We start from the raw sequence: 17,652 nt of genomic DNA, 5'->3' as shown, positions 1-17,652 counted from the left end.
GATAGGCTGACCACTCAGCCAACCAGGCTGGCAATATATATTGATATATGCTCTTCAATATATATATATATATATATATATATATACAGTCACCCCTCGACTTACGTCCAGGTTCTGTTCCATCTGGCAGGACATAAGTTGAATCAGACGCAAGTCGACACATTAAATCAACAGAGTTATAGGGATTACGGACTTAACCGTAATAAGTATACTGTCATTTTAAGTTTTAAACTTTATTATAAAACTGTACTGTGCGTTACTGCCACAATAAAACAGGAGAATAATCCCAAATCTTCCTCTACAATCACATCTTCATTACTTTCCCCATGCGAAGGACCAGATTGCTGCGGCTCTTCTGGTGTAACCTTTGTATTTTTTGATGAAAATGTCTGATGTGCTTTGCTTATTCCTCTTCTTCTTTTCATCATAAATTTGTTTATAGCAAGCGAACACAGCATGTACTTTCCTTTCTCCTAATAAGTAGCATTCAACATTGGAGTCCATGTCTTCAGCCATTTTGAGAACATCGCTAACTGCAAAGAACATTCTTGCAAGATCCTTCACTGTGAATTGTGAAGGACCTCTTCCTGTTTCTCTTTTCCTTCTTCCTTTTCTCGTTTTTCGTCTTCTGCAACAGTTGTTCCTCCAGTTCGACCAATTCTTGGTTGGTCATCTCTTCAGGGGAACTTTCTATGAGTTGAATTATGTCATCATCATTCACTTTGAGATTCAGATTGTTTGTTAGGCCCACTATTACAAACTTCCAAAATCATGCACAAACATTTTTAATGGCTTTTTCCATATGCCACTCACACATTGAGAGATCACTTCGTTCCAAACTACAGCAATATTTTTAATAGCATGAAAAATATTGAATGTTTTCCAGAATTGCATGAGAGTCTGGTCATTTCCTTCAGTAGTAGAAATGGCTTGTGAAAAAGTTCTCTGTATATAATAAGCCTTAAACACTGCAAGAATTCCCTGATCCATCGGTTGGATCAATGAAGTAGTGTTTGGAGAGAGAAACATGACCTTGAACTTGGTGAAGATCACTGCTATAAGACGGATGACCTGGAGCATTATCTAGAATTAATAAAAATTTTAAATTATACATTTTCTTTCACACAATAGCTTTCCATTTCACTCACATAACAGTTGTTTAAGGCATCAGCAAACAATTTTGGTCATCCGCAACTTCTTATATCTCCCCTGATGAACTGGAAGAGTATGTTTCCTAATGTTTTTGAAGGCTCGTGGATTCTCACTGTGCCATATCACAAATAGTTTCAGTTTATATCCAGTCACACTGCCCCCCCTCTAACAGAATCGTAACACGGTCTTTAAGAGCTTTGAAACCAGGCATAGATTTTAGCTTTTTGTGGATGAATGTCCGCTTGAGCATTTTTTTCCAAAACAAGGACGTCTCATCCATATTAAATATTTACTGTGACAAATAATTTTATCCAATTTTTCCACAAACTCCTTGGTAGCTTTCTCAGCACTTGCAGATTCCCATACATTTTCACATTATGCAGTGTAAAACACTGCTTGAATCTCATGAACCAACTGGAAGAAGCGTTGAATTCATAATCGGGTCCTGTTTTCTACCTCAACATGTTGAAGAGACATAGTGCCTTAGCAGTTATGGTACTAGTGTTAAGGGGTATACGCTTTTGGTCCAGGTCTTCTATCCATGATGTAAGTAGCTTTTCCATATTACTGATATGACCTAGTCGTTGCTTCGTCAATATCATCGATTTAATGGAAGCAGATCCTTTCACAGCCTCTACTTTTTTATCCTTATTTTTCAAAAGGGTCGTTACTGTAGAATGAGACCATCCGAAGTCATGTGCAATCACATTGACAGACTTACAAGCTTTATAACTTGCAACTTCGTCTCAAGATCAATTGCTCACCTCTTTTTCTGTGATTCTTCACTAAGCTTTTTGATTGTGCGTGTAGGGGCCATTCAGCACAAAACATCGCAAAATATTTAACAATAAATACACAAATAACCCATTTCTCAAACACAAAACCAACAGAGGAACTGCTGAAGACACGTGCCAGCTGCCGAGGGAGGTTGCCGCTAAAAGCTCCGTTGCCACCGTGCATGCTTTATCTTACGCTCACTTGCATCTTGTTCGAAAGTATAGACGAAAATGTAATTTATTCCCTTATGGGATCACGGACGTATCTTCGAGAGGACGTAACTCTCGAACTGGCGTAAGTCGAGGGATGACTGTACATATTGAAGAGTATTGGTAATAATCCACTTCCTTGAATGAGTCCTCTATTGGTTTTAATTTTTTCAGTTGTTTCATTATTAAACTTTGTTTACTTATGCTTCAGTAAGGGATTAAAAAATATAATTTCTTGTCTATTAGAATTCACTTTGCAACCAAGCAAAAAACTTTCTATAACCATCTCTGATCCATTGTTTTAATATGATGATACAGCATTTTATTATAAATTAAACTTGCCAAGAAATTATATTTTTGTTTAATCCTTTATCCAAGTGTAAGAAAACAAAATTTGCATGTGAGGTACCTTCACGACTAGGCTACTTGCATATAGAGGCTTCACATTGCCAAAGTATCCAATGATGCAAAACACATTCTTTCAGACGTGCATGAAAAGGGCCACTACCTAGACTGGTTTCGACCATTACTGAGATCTCATCACTGAGAGCAACACCTAGAAGAGATACCAAAGCTGAAATAATATGACAAGTCATATTTCCAATATACAAGTAGCAAAAAGATGCATCGCTTTATTATTATACAATAATACTCTAGATCAGTTGTTGATTGGATTTTAACGGTATAGATGCAAACACAGATTGACAAGAAAATAACTATTTATTAACTTAAATGCTAATATTTCGCTGATATTATATATATATATATATATATATATATATATATATATATATATATATATAATTATGAGCTTCAACTCGGTTGTTATGATACATTTTAAAAATAGAGATTTAATGACTTTAAACCGAGATAAAATATTAAGTTTTTAATGAGAATGATACAACTAGTTTCAGCTTTTTACAGCCTTCATGAGGTATCCACTAAAAGGTAGAAAATAATAATAAAAATTTTAAAAAAAGTTTTTAAAAATACTGAGAATCACAGGTAAAAAAGCAATACATAATTGACATATAAAAAATGTATTTTTTAAGTTGTTCTATCCAATGTGCCATTGTTTATTGCGTGCGTGCTTGTAGGTTCTCGTGAACGCCAGTATTGAACAACTGCAGTATGTCTATCAGGGATGTTGTAACTCAAATTATTGTTTAAATGTTCAGGATTAAGGAGGATTTCTCTGGATTCCACAATTAATTTTCCTTTCAAACTCATCACTGCAGCAAAAAACGTTTTCGGATCTATCCCAGCAAACTGAGTGACTTTGGAGATCATCATGAGGATTGTTTGAGAAAAGAACATGACTGGATAACGCAGTTGCATGTGATCTTTTATAGGAGATGTCTTTCTTATGTTCCTCAATATGTAGTTCAATAGATTTATTAGTCTGTCCAAAATAAGGAATATTACAATCGCACCATAATTTATATACACCTGGATATTTTAGGTTGTGATGAATAGGCTTCGGATCACTTATAAGAGAACAGATTTTCTCTTATAAGCGATCTGAAGCCTATTCATCACAACCTAAAATATCCAGGTGTATATAAATTATGGAAGAGTAGTGAAAAACGTCCTGATGTTGTATTTTTTAAGGACTTTAGCCAATTTATTGGAGACTGAACTAATGTATGGGATGGAGATGCTACCTTTAAAAATAGTAGTTTCTATAGTGCACTGCCTAGGAGGATCCAGAAGAAATTTCTTAATCGTTTTTTCAGAATATTCATTTTGTTTAAAAATAAGAGAAAGGTGATTAATTTCTTTTTGGAGTTCATATGTTTCGTTTAAAAGAGAGCGTGCTCTGTGTCCTAAGGTAGAAATAGTTCCGAGCTTTTGTGGTCGAAAATGATGAGATATCTATTGGTATGAGTGAGTTTTCTGTATATAGAGATTTTAAATCTATCAGACATCGTGTAAGAATTACATCCAGGAACGGAAGGCAGTTATTTCATTCTAGTTGGGCAGTGAATTTTACAAACAGAACCAAGGCCTAGCAATGGGCAACCAACCTTTATCCCTGGTTCTAGCAAACATTTTCCTAAAAGATTTTGAAACGAAAGCCATATCATCCTTCTCATTTAAACCAAAACTGTGGTTATGTTGATGACATTTTTATCATATGGAGTCACGGGCACACATCTCTCATGGATTTTCTTCATCATCTTAACAACCAACATCCCAATATAAAATTCACTGCCGAACTAGAACGAAATAACTGCCTTCCATTCCTGGATGTAATTCTTACACGATGCCCTGATAGATTTAAAATATCTATATACAGAAAACCCACTCATACTAATAGATATCTGCACTGTCAATCTCATTATGTTCCACCACAAAAGCTCGAAACTATTTCTACCTTAGGACACAAAGCACGCTATGTTTTAAATGAAACAGATGAACTCCAAAAAGAAATTAATCACCTTTCTCTTATTTTTAAACAAAATGAATATTCTGAAAAAACTATTAAGAAATTTCTTCTGGATCCTCCTAGGCAGTGCACTACAGAAACTACTATTTTTAAAGGTAGCATCTCCATCCCATACATTAGTTCAGGCTCCAATAAATTGGCTAAAGTCCTTAAAAAATACAACATCAGGACGTTTTTCACTACTCTTCCATAATTTATATACAACTGGATATTTTAGGTTGTGATGAATAGGCTTCGGATCGCTTATAAGAGAAAATCTGTTCTCTTATAAGTGATTCGAAGCCTATTCATCACAACCTAAAATATCCAGGTGTATATAAATTATGGTGCGATTGTAATATTCCTTATTTTGGACAGACTAATAAATCTATTGAACTATGTATAGAGGAACATAAGAAAGACATCTCCTTTAAAAGATCACATGCAACTGCATTATCCAGTCATGTTCTTTTCTCAAATAATCCTCATGATGATCTCCAAAGTCACTCAGTTTGCTGGGATAGATCCGAAAACATTTTTTGCTGCAGTGATGAGTTTGAAAGGAAAATTGTGGAATCCAGAGAAATCCTCCTTAATCCTGAACATTTAAACAACAATTTGAGTTACAACATCCCTGATAGCCATACTGCAGTTGTTCAATACTGGCGTTCACGAGAACCTATAAGCACGCACGCAATAAACAATGCCACGTTGGATAGAACCACTTAAAAAATACATTTTTTATATGTCAATTATGTATTGCTTTTTTAACTGTGATTCTCAGTTTTTTTAGAAACTTCAATTTTTATTATTATTTTCTACCTTTAGTGGATACCTCATGAAGGCTGTAAAAAGCTGAAACTAGTTGTATCGTTCTCATTAAAACTTAATATTTTATCTTGGTTTAAAGTCATTAAATCTCTATTTTTAAAAAAAAAAAAAATATATATATATATATATATATTTTTTTTTTTTTTTTTTTTTTTTTAACTTAGATGGTGCCTAATTAGGACTTCAGTCTTTGTGGTGCATGCTACAATTACTCATACTAGTCCCACTGTGACACCGGATTGCAGTTGTCTAACAACTGTAACAAACTTTGTTTGTGTGCTCTGAAGATGCTGGATATAATACCGGTGAAATATTAGCATTTAAGTTAATAAATAGTTATTTTCTTATCAATCTGTGTTCACATCTATACCATTTAAATCCAATCGACATGTGAGAAGATCACATAAGCCTTTCCACACGCTAGATCAGTGGTACCCAACCTTTTTCCACTTGCGTAACTCTTTTAAACCCTTTTCTATAAATTGTACACCTTGTTTTTAAAATAGCTGTTTTTAAATACTGACACTTTCATTCAGTGCCTATCTTAATGTAAAATACTGGAAATGATTGTTTTCCACCATTACTGATTATTTTTCACGTACTCCTGAACATCCAGCACATATCCCTGGGGGTATACATCACACGTATAGTGGGTGAATGAACTCGAGCAATACTAAAATGTCTTCCCTTGTTTCAAGTATCTCTGGCATTTGTAAACATACATTCATATTAGTTCATTTCTGGTTCTGCAGCAAACTTACTGACCTCACTTCTTGGGGTATAGAGGAAACATACCCCTCCTTGGACATAAACCTTCTCCCAACATAACTGGCCATCTCAGCCCTTTCTTGTGCATTCACTCATTCCTCCACAATATTCCTAGGTCTAGCTCCCAGTGATGAGATTTCTATATTTTTCACAAATTCATTCTGTGTATACAACTATAAAGCTAAATTACCCCTTTTTCTTTCCTTGTGTTTTTCCTTGCTTATAACAACCATCTTTTAGCTAGATGCTCAAAGTCAGAGTTGAAGTCAGAAATAAGGACTACAAAGACTGCACATCAAGTTTAGAATGTTATAAACCAGATCTTGCATTCCATGTCATCAGCACTAGACAGTTCGCCAGAACTAAACATAATTCATATTTGAGTCTTCAGAGATTATAGTGAAGTATCATTTCCCCATTCTAATTTAAATCATTATGATTGTACACCTATATCAGAATTCTGAGAAGTGATTAATTAAACTATCATATTTATTACTTATTATTATTTTTTTACTTTCTAGATCCAACTTCCTTCTAAAAAACAAAATATGAAGAAACGTATTAATGACAAACAAATGGGATGCTCTGCCTCCACATCAGTTAAAATGGATAAAGAGAGTATTTGAGAGATCTCATTATTTTGAATTATATGGTTGACCATAGAGATGAAGAGAAGAATACAAAAAACGAGCATCAGATCATGTGAGAAAATACTCCTCAACCATCAGTGCCTCCTGAAAATATCACCATAAATGGACAGTTATGTGGATTACACTAAGACCTAATCAGCTGTTCTACAAACTTATTAATACCTATTTGGAAGAGGCTTGCTCATAAGTGACTACCAGCAAATGAATAATTATAATTTTTAACATGTATGGAGGTGAAATTCCATAACAAACTCTGCAATAATGAAATTTTCAGACCAACAATTTTCTTGTTTAAAAGAAGTTAATATAAATCTATTAAATAGTTTTATTATGAAATCAAAATGTCAGTATAATTAATATTTATTGCCAATAAATATAAAAAGTTCATACTTTTTCCAAAACAAATATCAATTACATTTATCTCTGCTGTAGATAGGTACAGGATATCCACTTCAGCTAAATTAAGCCTAATTTTAGGCTCAAACAGCATTGCCAAGTGATATTCAGGTGTTGCCTGAAGTTCATTACAACTATTCATTATAATCACAGTGCAAATTATTGCATATAGAGAATAAAAACCTAATACAAACAACTTAAGATGGTCCTGATATTCTTGTTAGTGAAGTATATAATGCAATACAGGGATTAAAGGATAAGAAAACAGCAGGAAACGATGAAATCACAATGGAAATGCTAAAAGCTCTTAATGATATAGGCATAAATGTTTTGACAATGGCATGCAAACAAAATTTACAACACAGGTTATCTCCCAAAAGATCTGAAACACTATCTTCATACCCATTCCAAAAATGCACAATGCTACAAAATGCCCAGAGTGTAGAACACTTAGCATCATGAGTCATGTTGCTTAAATACTGATAAAAATTATTCTGAAAAGAAACAAAAAAGAAAATTCAACTGGGAAATAGGTGAAAATCGATTTGGATTCAAAGGGAAAAAAAAATGGAACAAGAGATAGTATTTTCACTTTAAAAACAATAATAAAAAGATATCTACAAAAGATAGAGACATTTACACACTACCTGATCAAAAGTATCTAGACATCCCTCTGTAACTCGTAAACTGACATCTAGATGTCACTATGACCTCATTTAAAAGGCGGTATAAAAGGAAGCACAGAGCTGTGTGTTGTTCAGTGAAAAGAAGTACAAGCAGAATGGGTAGGTCAAGGGAGCTCAGTGACTTCGAACGTGGACTAGTTATTGGTTGCCACATCAGTAAGAAATCTGTCAGAGACATTTCAACTCTCCTCAAGTTGGCCATGTCAATAGTTAATGATGTAATTGTGAAATGGAAACTTGAAGGCAAAACCACAGTCCAGTAGGCCACATTTAATGACAGGGACTGTTGAGCGTTGCAGGTGGTTCATGGAAATTGCCAGGTATCGAGCGAAACAATCACCTGGGAGTTCCACAATGCTACTAACTGTCCAGCCAGCACCATGACTGTGTGTGTCAAGAGTTAAGAGGAATGGGGTTCCATGGTCAAGAAGCTGCCCATAACCCAACATTTCTCCTGTGAACGATAAGCACCACCTGCAGTGGTGTAAAGAGCAATGCCACTGAACAGTGGACAACTGGAAACGTATGATTTGGAGTGATGAATCACGCTTTACCATGTGGCAGCCCGATGGGAAGGTCTGGCAAGTGCCTGGAGAACAATTCCTGCAAACGCATGTAGTGCCAACAGTGAAATTTGGAGGAGGTAGTGTTACAGTGTATGTGTGTGTGGGGGGGGTGTTCATGGAAAGGACTTGGCCCTCTTATAACACTACACGGAAATCTAAAGCGAAAGGATACAAGGACATTTTGACCCATCATGTACTGTCTATGGTAAAAGATCAATTTGGTTGATGACTATTGTCTGTGTCAGCATGACAATGCTACCTGCCATAAAGCAAAGTCTGTGAGGGAATGGTTTGTGGACAATAACTTTCCAGAAGTGGACTGGCCGGCCCAGAGCCCTGACCTGAATCCCATAGAACACCTTTGGGATGAATTAGAATGCCGACTTTGCTCCAGACCCCAACGACCCACATCACAAACTGCTCTGGCTACAGCTCTTCAGGAAGAATGGGCTGTCATTCCTCCAGAGACATTCCAACACCTGGTAGAAAGTCTCCCTGGCAGAGTTAGAGCTGTCATAAAAGCAAAGGGTGGACCTACCCCATATTAATGTCCACTACTGGAAAGTGTGTCGCAGGGAAAGTCTGATAACAGTTTTGAATAGGTGTCTGGATACTTTTGATCCGATAGTGTATATGCTTTGTAGATTACACCAAAGCTTTTGATTCAATCAACCATTTGAAACTGATCAGGTGCCACAATAAAATCAGAATGGGAGCAAACAGCAGCAATAAGAGTTGACAATGAGAAGTCTAAAGAATTTACAATTCTTTGGACTAGATAGCTTAGATTGTTTATGTTCTTTCCTCCTATTGTGACACTCCTTTTATGTTTTCAACTCTCTTGTATATTTCTTTCAGTGTATAAATTAGAATATTGTGGATAGTATACATCCTTATCAAAAGAGGTGAAAGAGGTGTATGACAAGGATATATACTATCCACAATATTCTAATTTATACACTGAAGAAATATACAAGAGAGCTGAAAACATAAAAGGAGTGTCACAATAGGAGGAAGGAACATAAACAATCTAAGATATGCTGATGATACAGTTTTGTTGGCAGAAAATAAATATCTAGAAAATCTAATCAACAAGAATTATGAGTGAGGAATATGGTTTGCTTTTTAATCCCAAGAAAACCAAGACAATGGCAACAACCAGGAAAAAGACAACACCTAAAATAATATAAAAATAGATGGTATACCTATTCAGCAAGTAGACAAATTTACATATCTCAACACCTTAATAATAGACGATGGAAGAAGGACAAGAGAAAGAAAAGAAGAATTGAAATAGCTAGAAAGGAATTCAACACAATGAAAAATGTCCTGACATCTAGAGATCTGAGCATAAAAATGAAGATAAGGTTGGCAAAATGCTATATATATGGTCAATACCATTGTATGGAGCTGAGATATGAACAATATTAAAAGGAATCAGAAAATAAAATTAAAGATTTTGATATGTGGATTTTAAGAAGAATTATGAAGGTATCATGGACACTCAGAAGAAAATGAATGCAGAATTTCTACAAATGACAAGAGAAGAAAAAAAAGGTCTTACAACTATCAAAAGAAGAAAGTCCAAATATTTCAGACATTTACTAAGACATGACAGTCTAGAGAAAGCAGTTCTGGAAGAAAGGAATGGTAGAGGAAAAGAGGAATGCAGAGAATTACTTGGAGCAGCAACCTTAAAAACTGGATACATCTGACATATGAGGAATGTGCAAGGGAGGCACAAGAACAAAGTTGATGGAAAGACATGGTAGGATGAGTGACCATGAAATATATAAATTAGCCAAGTAAACAAGAAAAGGGTGATCATTATGGGCAATTTTAATTATGGCAATACAGACTGAGATGATGAGATAACAACTGGAAGTAAAGAAAATGAGTTGAGTTTTTGAGGGACAACTACCTCAGGCAGTATGTAACAGAGGACACATGAGGATTGAGGGTCTTGGATTTGATCATCTCATCAGAGGATGTTAATATTACGTGACCCCTCCAGGGAGTCCAAAGACTCATCGAGGGAGGGCACCTACTCTACAACTACGACAAATCGCAACTACCAACGCCATCATCATCTACAACGACACCAGTTGCCGAACTAGTATTTTCACAGATTATCACAAACATCCATACCCACGTCGGGATTCAAATCTGAAACCTTTTGGCTGGAGCACGGATACGCTAACCACCCGGCCAACTAGGCCAGCAAATTATAAATTATATTTATTATAAATGAAGCCAAATCACCTTCCAGTTGCTAAGAGTGATGATGAAGTGATTATGGTTGCCAGCAATGTGAGGAAAGGGTATATATTGAACTACAAGGTGATTGTGAGAAGCTTGCAGGTGTAGCATGGAATGAGGAGTTAGCTGTAAAGGATATCAATGCTGCTTGGGTGATATTTAAGAACTATCTAGTAGAAGCAATGTCTAAATGTATTCCTGATCACAAAAACAGGCAAGGAGGGTGATTGGTAAGGATAGCAAAAGTGAAGTGTGAGCAGCAGCAGTTAGCTAATGAAGCCAAAAAGAATTCTAGGGAATTCTTTCAATAGATAGACAGAAAAAAAAAAAAAAAACATCATTGTATAAGGCCTTGATTAGGCCACATATGGACTACTGTGTACTGATTTGGTCACCTGGCTTTCAAAAGGACAAGGATATGTTGAAAAGGGTTCAGCTGCAACTGACTAAGGTAGTTTCTGATCTCTGGAACATTATGAACATGAGGAATGGTTAAGAAGGTGCAATTTACAAAATCTAGTGGATAGGAGGGGGTGATATGTTAGAGACATACAAGTTCATAAGGGATTGTTATAAGATCAATGTTGAAGAGGTTTTTCATAAAATGGTAGGAGATCAAGAGAGAACAAGAGGTCATCCCAGGAAGCTGTATGAGGAGGGTATGAACAACGGAGCGAAAAGCAGATTTTTTACATACAGATTTGTGAATGATTGGAATGTCTTGCTTGAGAGTGTTGTGTCTTCAGAGAATTTGAATATGTTTAAAGGCAAGATATGATGAGCTGTGTGTGTATGACAAAGGAACCTCCTAGATGAGTGTTTGTTATTCTCTTAGTTGTTTTCATAATTAAAACAACATTGTCAACACATATTTTTTGTCCCTACAGATATTCTTATAAGATCTAGATATTCTTCACACCATCTGTCTTCCTTTAAGGTGTAGTATCCTGTTTGTAGTATGATTAATAACCTAATCATACTACAAACAGAATAATATATGGTGGTCTTAGGATAATAATAATAAAAGAATGTAATGCATGTAAATTAGGTTACAATATTAAAGCACCATCAACAATACTCTGTTATACTTATTAGACAATCAGCACTGTTAATATGCTTGCTTTCAAAAATTAATACCCAGCCATTAAAAAAAGTTAATGACTTTAATGGCTGGGTATTAATTTTTCTTTCTCTTTTGAATTATCAGGAAATGTAGAGGACATTAAACAGAGCTCTTTAATGATCACTTTATTATTAGTAGTAGTACGGGCAACTCCAAGGAGTCCTTAGACTCATCAAGGGAGGCCCTAAGATTATGTCAAGAACAACTATTCAACATTCACACGGTATCTATCATACCTCGCCTTGAACTCATTCACAGTCATGGTATCCACAACAGACTCTGGCAGCTTATTCCACTCATTCACCACTTTCCAAATAAAAACCTAGCTCTAACACCCTTGCTAACTACACTCTTGCCCAGCTTCCATGGATGGCCCCTAGTTCTTCCACCACCACCACACCAGTTCTGAAAAATTTCCTCTGAATTAATTTTGTAAAAACCGCTCAATAATTTGAATTTCTCAATCATATCACCCCTTTTCCACCTATCAATAAGTTTCCATAACCCACAAATCTTCAACCAGTTACTCATAAGGTTCATTCCATAGACTATCATCTTGGTCACTCGTCTCTGGATCCTCTCCACCTCTTCCCCATCAAGAAGAAACCCTGGTGCCCAAATTTGGGCACGGTAGTCTAGGTGGGGTCTTAACAAGGCTAGATACAGAGGAACAATAACCTGTTTGTCTCTACTCATCAAAGTATTTTTCAGCAACCAAGTGATTTGATGAGGTAATTTAGCCACTTTTGCGATGTGCCCCCTAAACTCCAACTCCCTATCCACCAACACTCCCAAATTCCTGGCCTCGTCAATCTCCTGGAGTACAGTTCAACCAATGTGGCATACTGCTGCTAATCTTTTCACTCCAAAATGCATAACCTTACATTTTGCCACATTAAATTGACATCCATTCTCCTTAGCCCAGCCCTCCAAACTATCCAAATCATCCTGCAAAATTTTGAGATCCTGTTCATTCACTATTGCAATACTCAAGTTTGCATCATCAGCAAACAAATGAACAGTTCCTCTCAGATCCTTTCCTATATTGTTAATGAAAAAATTAAACAGTAGTGGTCCATGAACAGAACTTTGCGGCACATGACTAGCACAAGCCATCTTTTGGACTCTACTCCTGAATAAACCACCCTCCTATCCATCTCACCAACCCTATATCCATCCCCATATGCTGCAGTTTACTGATTAGAATTCCATGTGGTATCCTGTCAAAGGCCTTAGTAAGGTCCAGTAGGATCACTGTAAACCCATTACACTTATCCAGTTCGGTCGTCACTGTGTTATAAAACTTGAGCAAGTTACTAAGGCATGATCTACCCTTCACAAAACCATGCTGACCCCCATACAGTATCCCATTTTCATCTATCCAATCCTGTATTCTCCTCGAGTATTTTCTCCAAGATCTTGACAACAATTCCTGATATGCTGATCAGTCGGTAATATATAACAGCAGTATTGGAACCTCCTTTATGCAGTGGAACTATTTTCCCCTCTTTCCACCCCCTCGGGACTAACAGAGACCCGAGACTCAAATTAAACAAAATGGTCAAGGGCACTGACAATTCTTTAGCCACTTCACGTACGACATGAGCTGGTATACCATCCAATCCCACAGATGTATTGACATTGAGGTTTTGTAATAGACTATTCACCTCCACTTCATTCACAACCATTCCCATATATGCTGTTGGTTCCTTCATTTCTGCAATGTCACCACCTGGATAATATACTCTTGCAAAGTACTCGCTCAGTAATTCCACTATATCAACTGATTCGGTTACCTCTCAACCATCGGCATTATTTAAAATCATTCTGTCGTATACATTTTTTCTTATACTTGCAACATATCGAAAAAACTGTTTGGGATTCTCTTTAGTCTAATTTTCTTTCATAATCCGCTTTTGCTTTACTTAGTACACTCGTTACCCTTCTGGCCTGCACTTTATACCGTTCATGTGCCTGCAGGTCACCGTTCTCCTTAAATTCATTCCACGGTTGTTTCTTTTTTTTGGCAGCTCAAGCTTAATGGTGTTATTCATCCATTTAACCCCTACTTGATTAACTATTCGAACTTTAGGTATACAGTCAGCCATTGCCTCCTGCAAACACTCCTTAACCACCTCCAATGCACTATCAACATCCAGCCCTTGCAGTTTTACATGCCATGGAACTGAACCAAGCAAACTCCTAAGCTTGTCATACTTACTAGCCCAGTAATTCCACATGCACCCTGTCCTAATTGAAAATTCCACACATTTAGCCACCTCCCAAGTCAAGACCCTATGCTCACTCTCACCAATTGGTGGCAACGTGGTCATATTCGTTATAGCCAAATTCTCAGATGCAATTACTAGGTCAAGCACTCTCTGACCCCTAGTATTTTCCATTACATGCTGTCGCATATAGTTATCGCTTAATAACTGCATAAAATCCAATTCCTTCCTCCCATGTGTCCTCTCCTCCTTCCAATCAATGTAACCATAGTTGAAATCCCCCATAATAATTACCCTCCTTCCACTCATTGCTTCTATTTGCTTATGCATACTATCTCCACCATGTATTCCATCACCTGGTCTATAGCCAGCACCCAATTGTATATTTTGTTCTGCTAGCCTCAATCTCACACCAAATAGCCTCAAATGTGCTCTTTTCTTTATCCTGCAGTTCAACTTCTATTCTCCTTGGCTGCAGTTCATCAGCTATCATCAATAACACTCCTCCCCCCATTTTATTCTCCCTGTCTGTCCTGAACACACTATACCGCTCACATTCAATCCCACTAGCTATATCATCTTCTGTCAGCCATGTTTCACTAATGCCAATAACCTGTGGCTTGGAAGAGCCAAAAATTCTTCCTTCTTGTTCCTAATACTCCTGGCATTAGTATACATGAAATGCAGAGGCCCGTTAGTCCCACCCATATTTTGATGCCTTATACTAACTATCCCATTCTGATTTGTTGTCCTTCGTACTTTCCCCGGGCATATTATACACATTCATACACTCAACTGTCTCCCTAAAGTCTGCATATCATTCTGCCGTATACATTTATTGGAGTACTTCATCCTGGAGAAGTAGGTTTTAATACTAGAGTGATGGGGAGGGTTCAAAGTAAAGAATCACAAGAGGATTGAATGGGATTTCACCGTGGGAATTTTGAGGGAATGTGAACTGCTGAAGGAATACAAATGCTAGCTTGTATTCTTTCAGCAGTTAGGATTTTGGAAAAATTAGTAAGAAATCATATACAGCATTGGGCAGATGAGGATAACATTATCTGTAAGAGTCAGCATGGATTTGTTAAGGAACAGTAATAAGAGCAGTTGATGAGGAAAAGGCATACACTTTTTCTTTTTTTTTTCTCTCTCTCTCACACAGAAGGCATTTGACAGGCTGATAGCAATATTTAAATGACAGCACGTGAGCTTAGATGTCAGGTCTGTGAATTGGATTTGGGGATTGGCTGTAACATAGTTGTGTATGAGGGAGCAATATCAAGGAAGCAGAAGGTTATAAGTGGGACATGTAATGTTTAATCTTTATATCAATGGATGGCATGGGATAATTCAGCTGATTGTAGATGGTTGAAGTTGGAAAGAGTCTTTAGTAACAGTGCAGATGTGGTAGCATTTCAGGAGTATTTGAATAAGGTGAAGAGATAGGCAAATTAATGGGGTTTCAGTTTAATTCAACAATGATATATGTAGAGTCAAAGTTTGGAATACATTGACAGGAGGCTGCATACTCTTTTGGAGAAACTGTACTAGAGAAAGTGAAAGAGACAAAGCGCCCTAGAGTGATTACTGATAGAAACTTGATGTTAGGGGAACACATTACAAATGTGATGAAAATAACCCAGAGGATTGCTGCAGTAGTGAGAAGGATGCTGACCAGGAGAGATAGAATTCTAATCCATTGTATAAAGTCCTAATCAGACCACCCAGACTATTCTGTTCTGATTTGGTCACTCAGATTTGAAGTGTATAAATTAACCTTGGTAAGAATGCAAAGACAGATAAAAATAATATCAGAACAGTACAATATCAGTTATAAGGACAGACTGAGGGAACATGGACTACAAGGTTTGGTAAATACAAGATTGGATATAGCAGACATATAAACTGGTGAGAGGTAGCTACAAAGTTGATACTGGAAGTTCTGTACAGTAGAATAAGGGGACTGTCCCTAGAAGTTGTGAAAGGAAGTCATGAGCAAAAGAGTGAGGAGTGATTTCCTTGCATGGAGGGTGACTGAATCATGAAATGCATTGCCTGATTGGGTGGCGAGAGCACAAATGTTGAATGAGTTTAAGGAGTGGTATGATAGATTTTGTGTTGTCTAAGACGAGCCCCACAATAAGTCTTGGGACTCCATGTAGGTGCTGAATAATAATAAAATCCTAAATGACTTTCACTTAAGGATAGGTAAAAGTGGTTTCCAAATACAACACAACTGAAATATGATTAGCATAAATCATTACATCAACTGTAAAAGATGAAAAACGCGCATCTGCGTTTTACATCTTTTACAGATCCGACAATGGGAGAAAAAAATACAGGTCCAGTCCATAATGGTAGAACATATGTCAGCCAATCGCGGGTCTCAATATTCCATGTTGATCCAATACAAAAATAGTTCACCTGTTGATATGAAAAACGTCACACAGAATGCATTTTATATAGCTACTCGATGAATAAAGGAGACTAAAAAATTAATTTTTTTAAAAATTAAAACTGTCATATACACATTTAAATATATACACTGAAACAGATTTAATTAAAAAAAAAAAAAAATGGAACTCACCATTCTAACAACCGATTTTCTGAACAGTGTCACTTGACGAGACAGCAAGACGCAATCTGCAACAACGACCTTCAATCTTATATACATTGCCACTGACCTTCACCTCAATCCCTATGATGAAAGAACTCGATAAACGTTGGTTTACCTAAATCTAAAATACTTAATCTACTTAACTTTCGTAACTAAATATCTAGCTCTTTTCTCAGGCAACTGAAACACTCGTTTTGAAAAGTAAAGTGAAAACAGTTAACGTGAACTAAATTTATTTCATTGCAAACTTCTTTTTTTAAGTGAAAGTTATGTTTGAGCTCGAGTCTTCATAAACGAAAATTACCTTCAAACATGAATTAAAGCGAAACATTTTCTTGCCAGCTAGAGTTCTCGGTTTCCCAGAAAGCAAACCCGGTACATATTTTGACCTCAGGAAACAACACATTAATTCGAATAACGGAAAGTGTTAGTAATATTTCAAGACATTTTTGGTGATTTTAATATAAAATTATTCCAATAACCTAAGTATTAAAACTATCGTAAATGTTTTAAAAGGTAAAGTTACATGAGTCAGTTTCATAGCGAAAACATAAGTAATTTAATATAACATATATTTAAGTCGCAATTAAACAGATATTATACAAACACCTCTAGGAGGCGTTTGTATAATAATAAGAAATTACAACACCGAAGCACATAGTATAGTAAGTGATACAGTACAACGCACCTAACTCTGAACTGAGTTAAGTGCAGCTGGCCTGTTTAATTTTTTGCGATGTGTTCTGTCACGTGTCATCTGATAGAAACAAGCACAATTAATAATTGATGTAGTTGCAGCTCGTTGTAGTGGTTAGAAAAGATGGCGAATTTGAGTGGTGAATTGCGACGATTATGAATTGTGGGTGAATTTGATCAGTATTCGTCTATTTCAGGTTTTTTTTTTTTTTTTTCGAGTTTGTGTGGTGCATAGAATGATCGAGGTAGTATTGTTATCTGAT

The 17,652-nt window shown here is 36.3% G+C and overlaps 1 protein-coding gene across 1 annotated transcript in view; it reads right to left on the bottom strand.

The window, feature by feature from the left end:
• The window catches only part of Pcd (pterin-4a-carbinolamine dehydratase), a 50,162-nt gene extending 32,785 nt beyond the window's left edge, over nt 1-17,377 (bottom strand). Inside the window, exons 1-2 of the mRNA XM_090412585.1 lie at nt 16,998-17,377; nt 16,664-16,774 (exon numbers count right to left, since the gene is read on the bottom strand). Coding sequence (XP_090268711.1) covers nt 16,664-16,750 — 87 coding nt within the window. The 5' untranslated portion in view covers nt 16,751-16,774; nt 16,998-17,377. The remainder of the gene's footprint in view (nt 1-16,663; nt 16,775-16,997) is intronic.
• Nucleotides 17,378-17,652: the final 275 nt, after the last annotated feature.

This window comes from Typopeltis vanoorti, chromosome 23 (assembly GCF_054136105.1).
Source record: "Typopeltis vanoorti isolate ZY-2024b chromosome 23, IOZ_Tvanoo_1.0, whole genome shotgun sequence".
Taxonomy (NCBI): Eukaryota; Metazoa; Arthropoda; class Arachnida; order Uropygi; family Thelyphonidae; genus Typopeltis; species Typopeltis vanoorti.
This window is presented reverse-complemented; position numbering and strand designations above follow the sequence as displayed.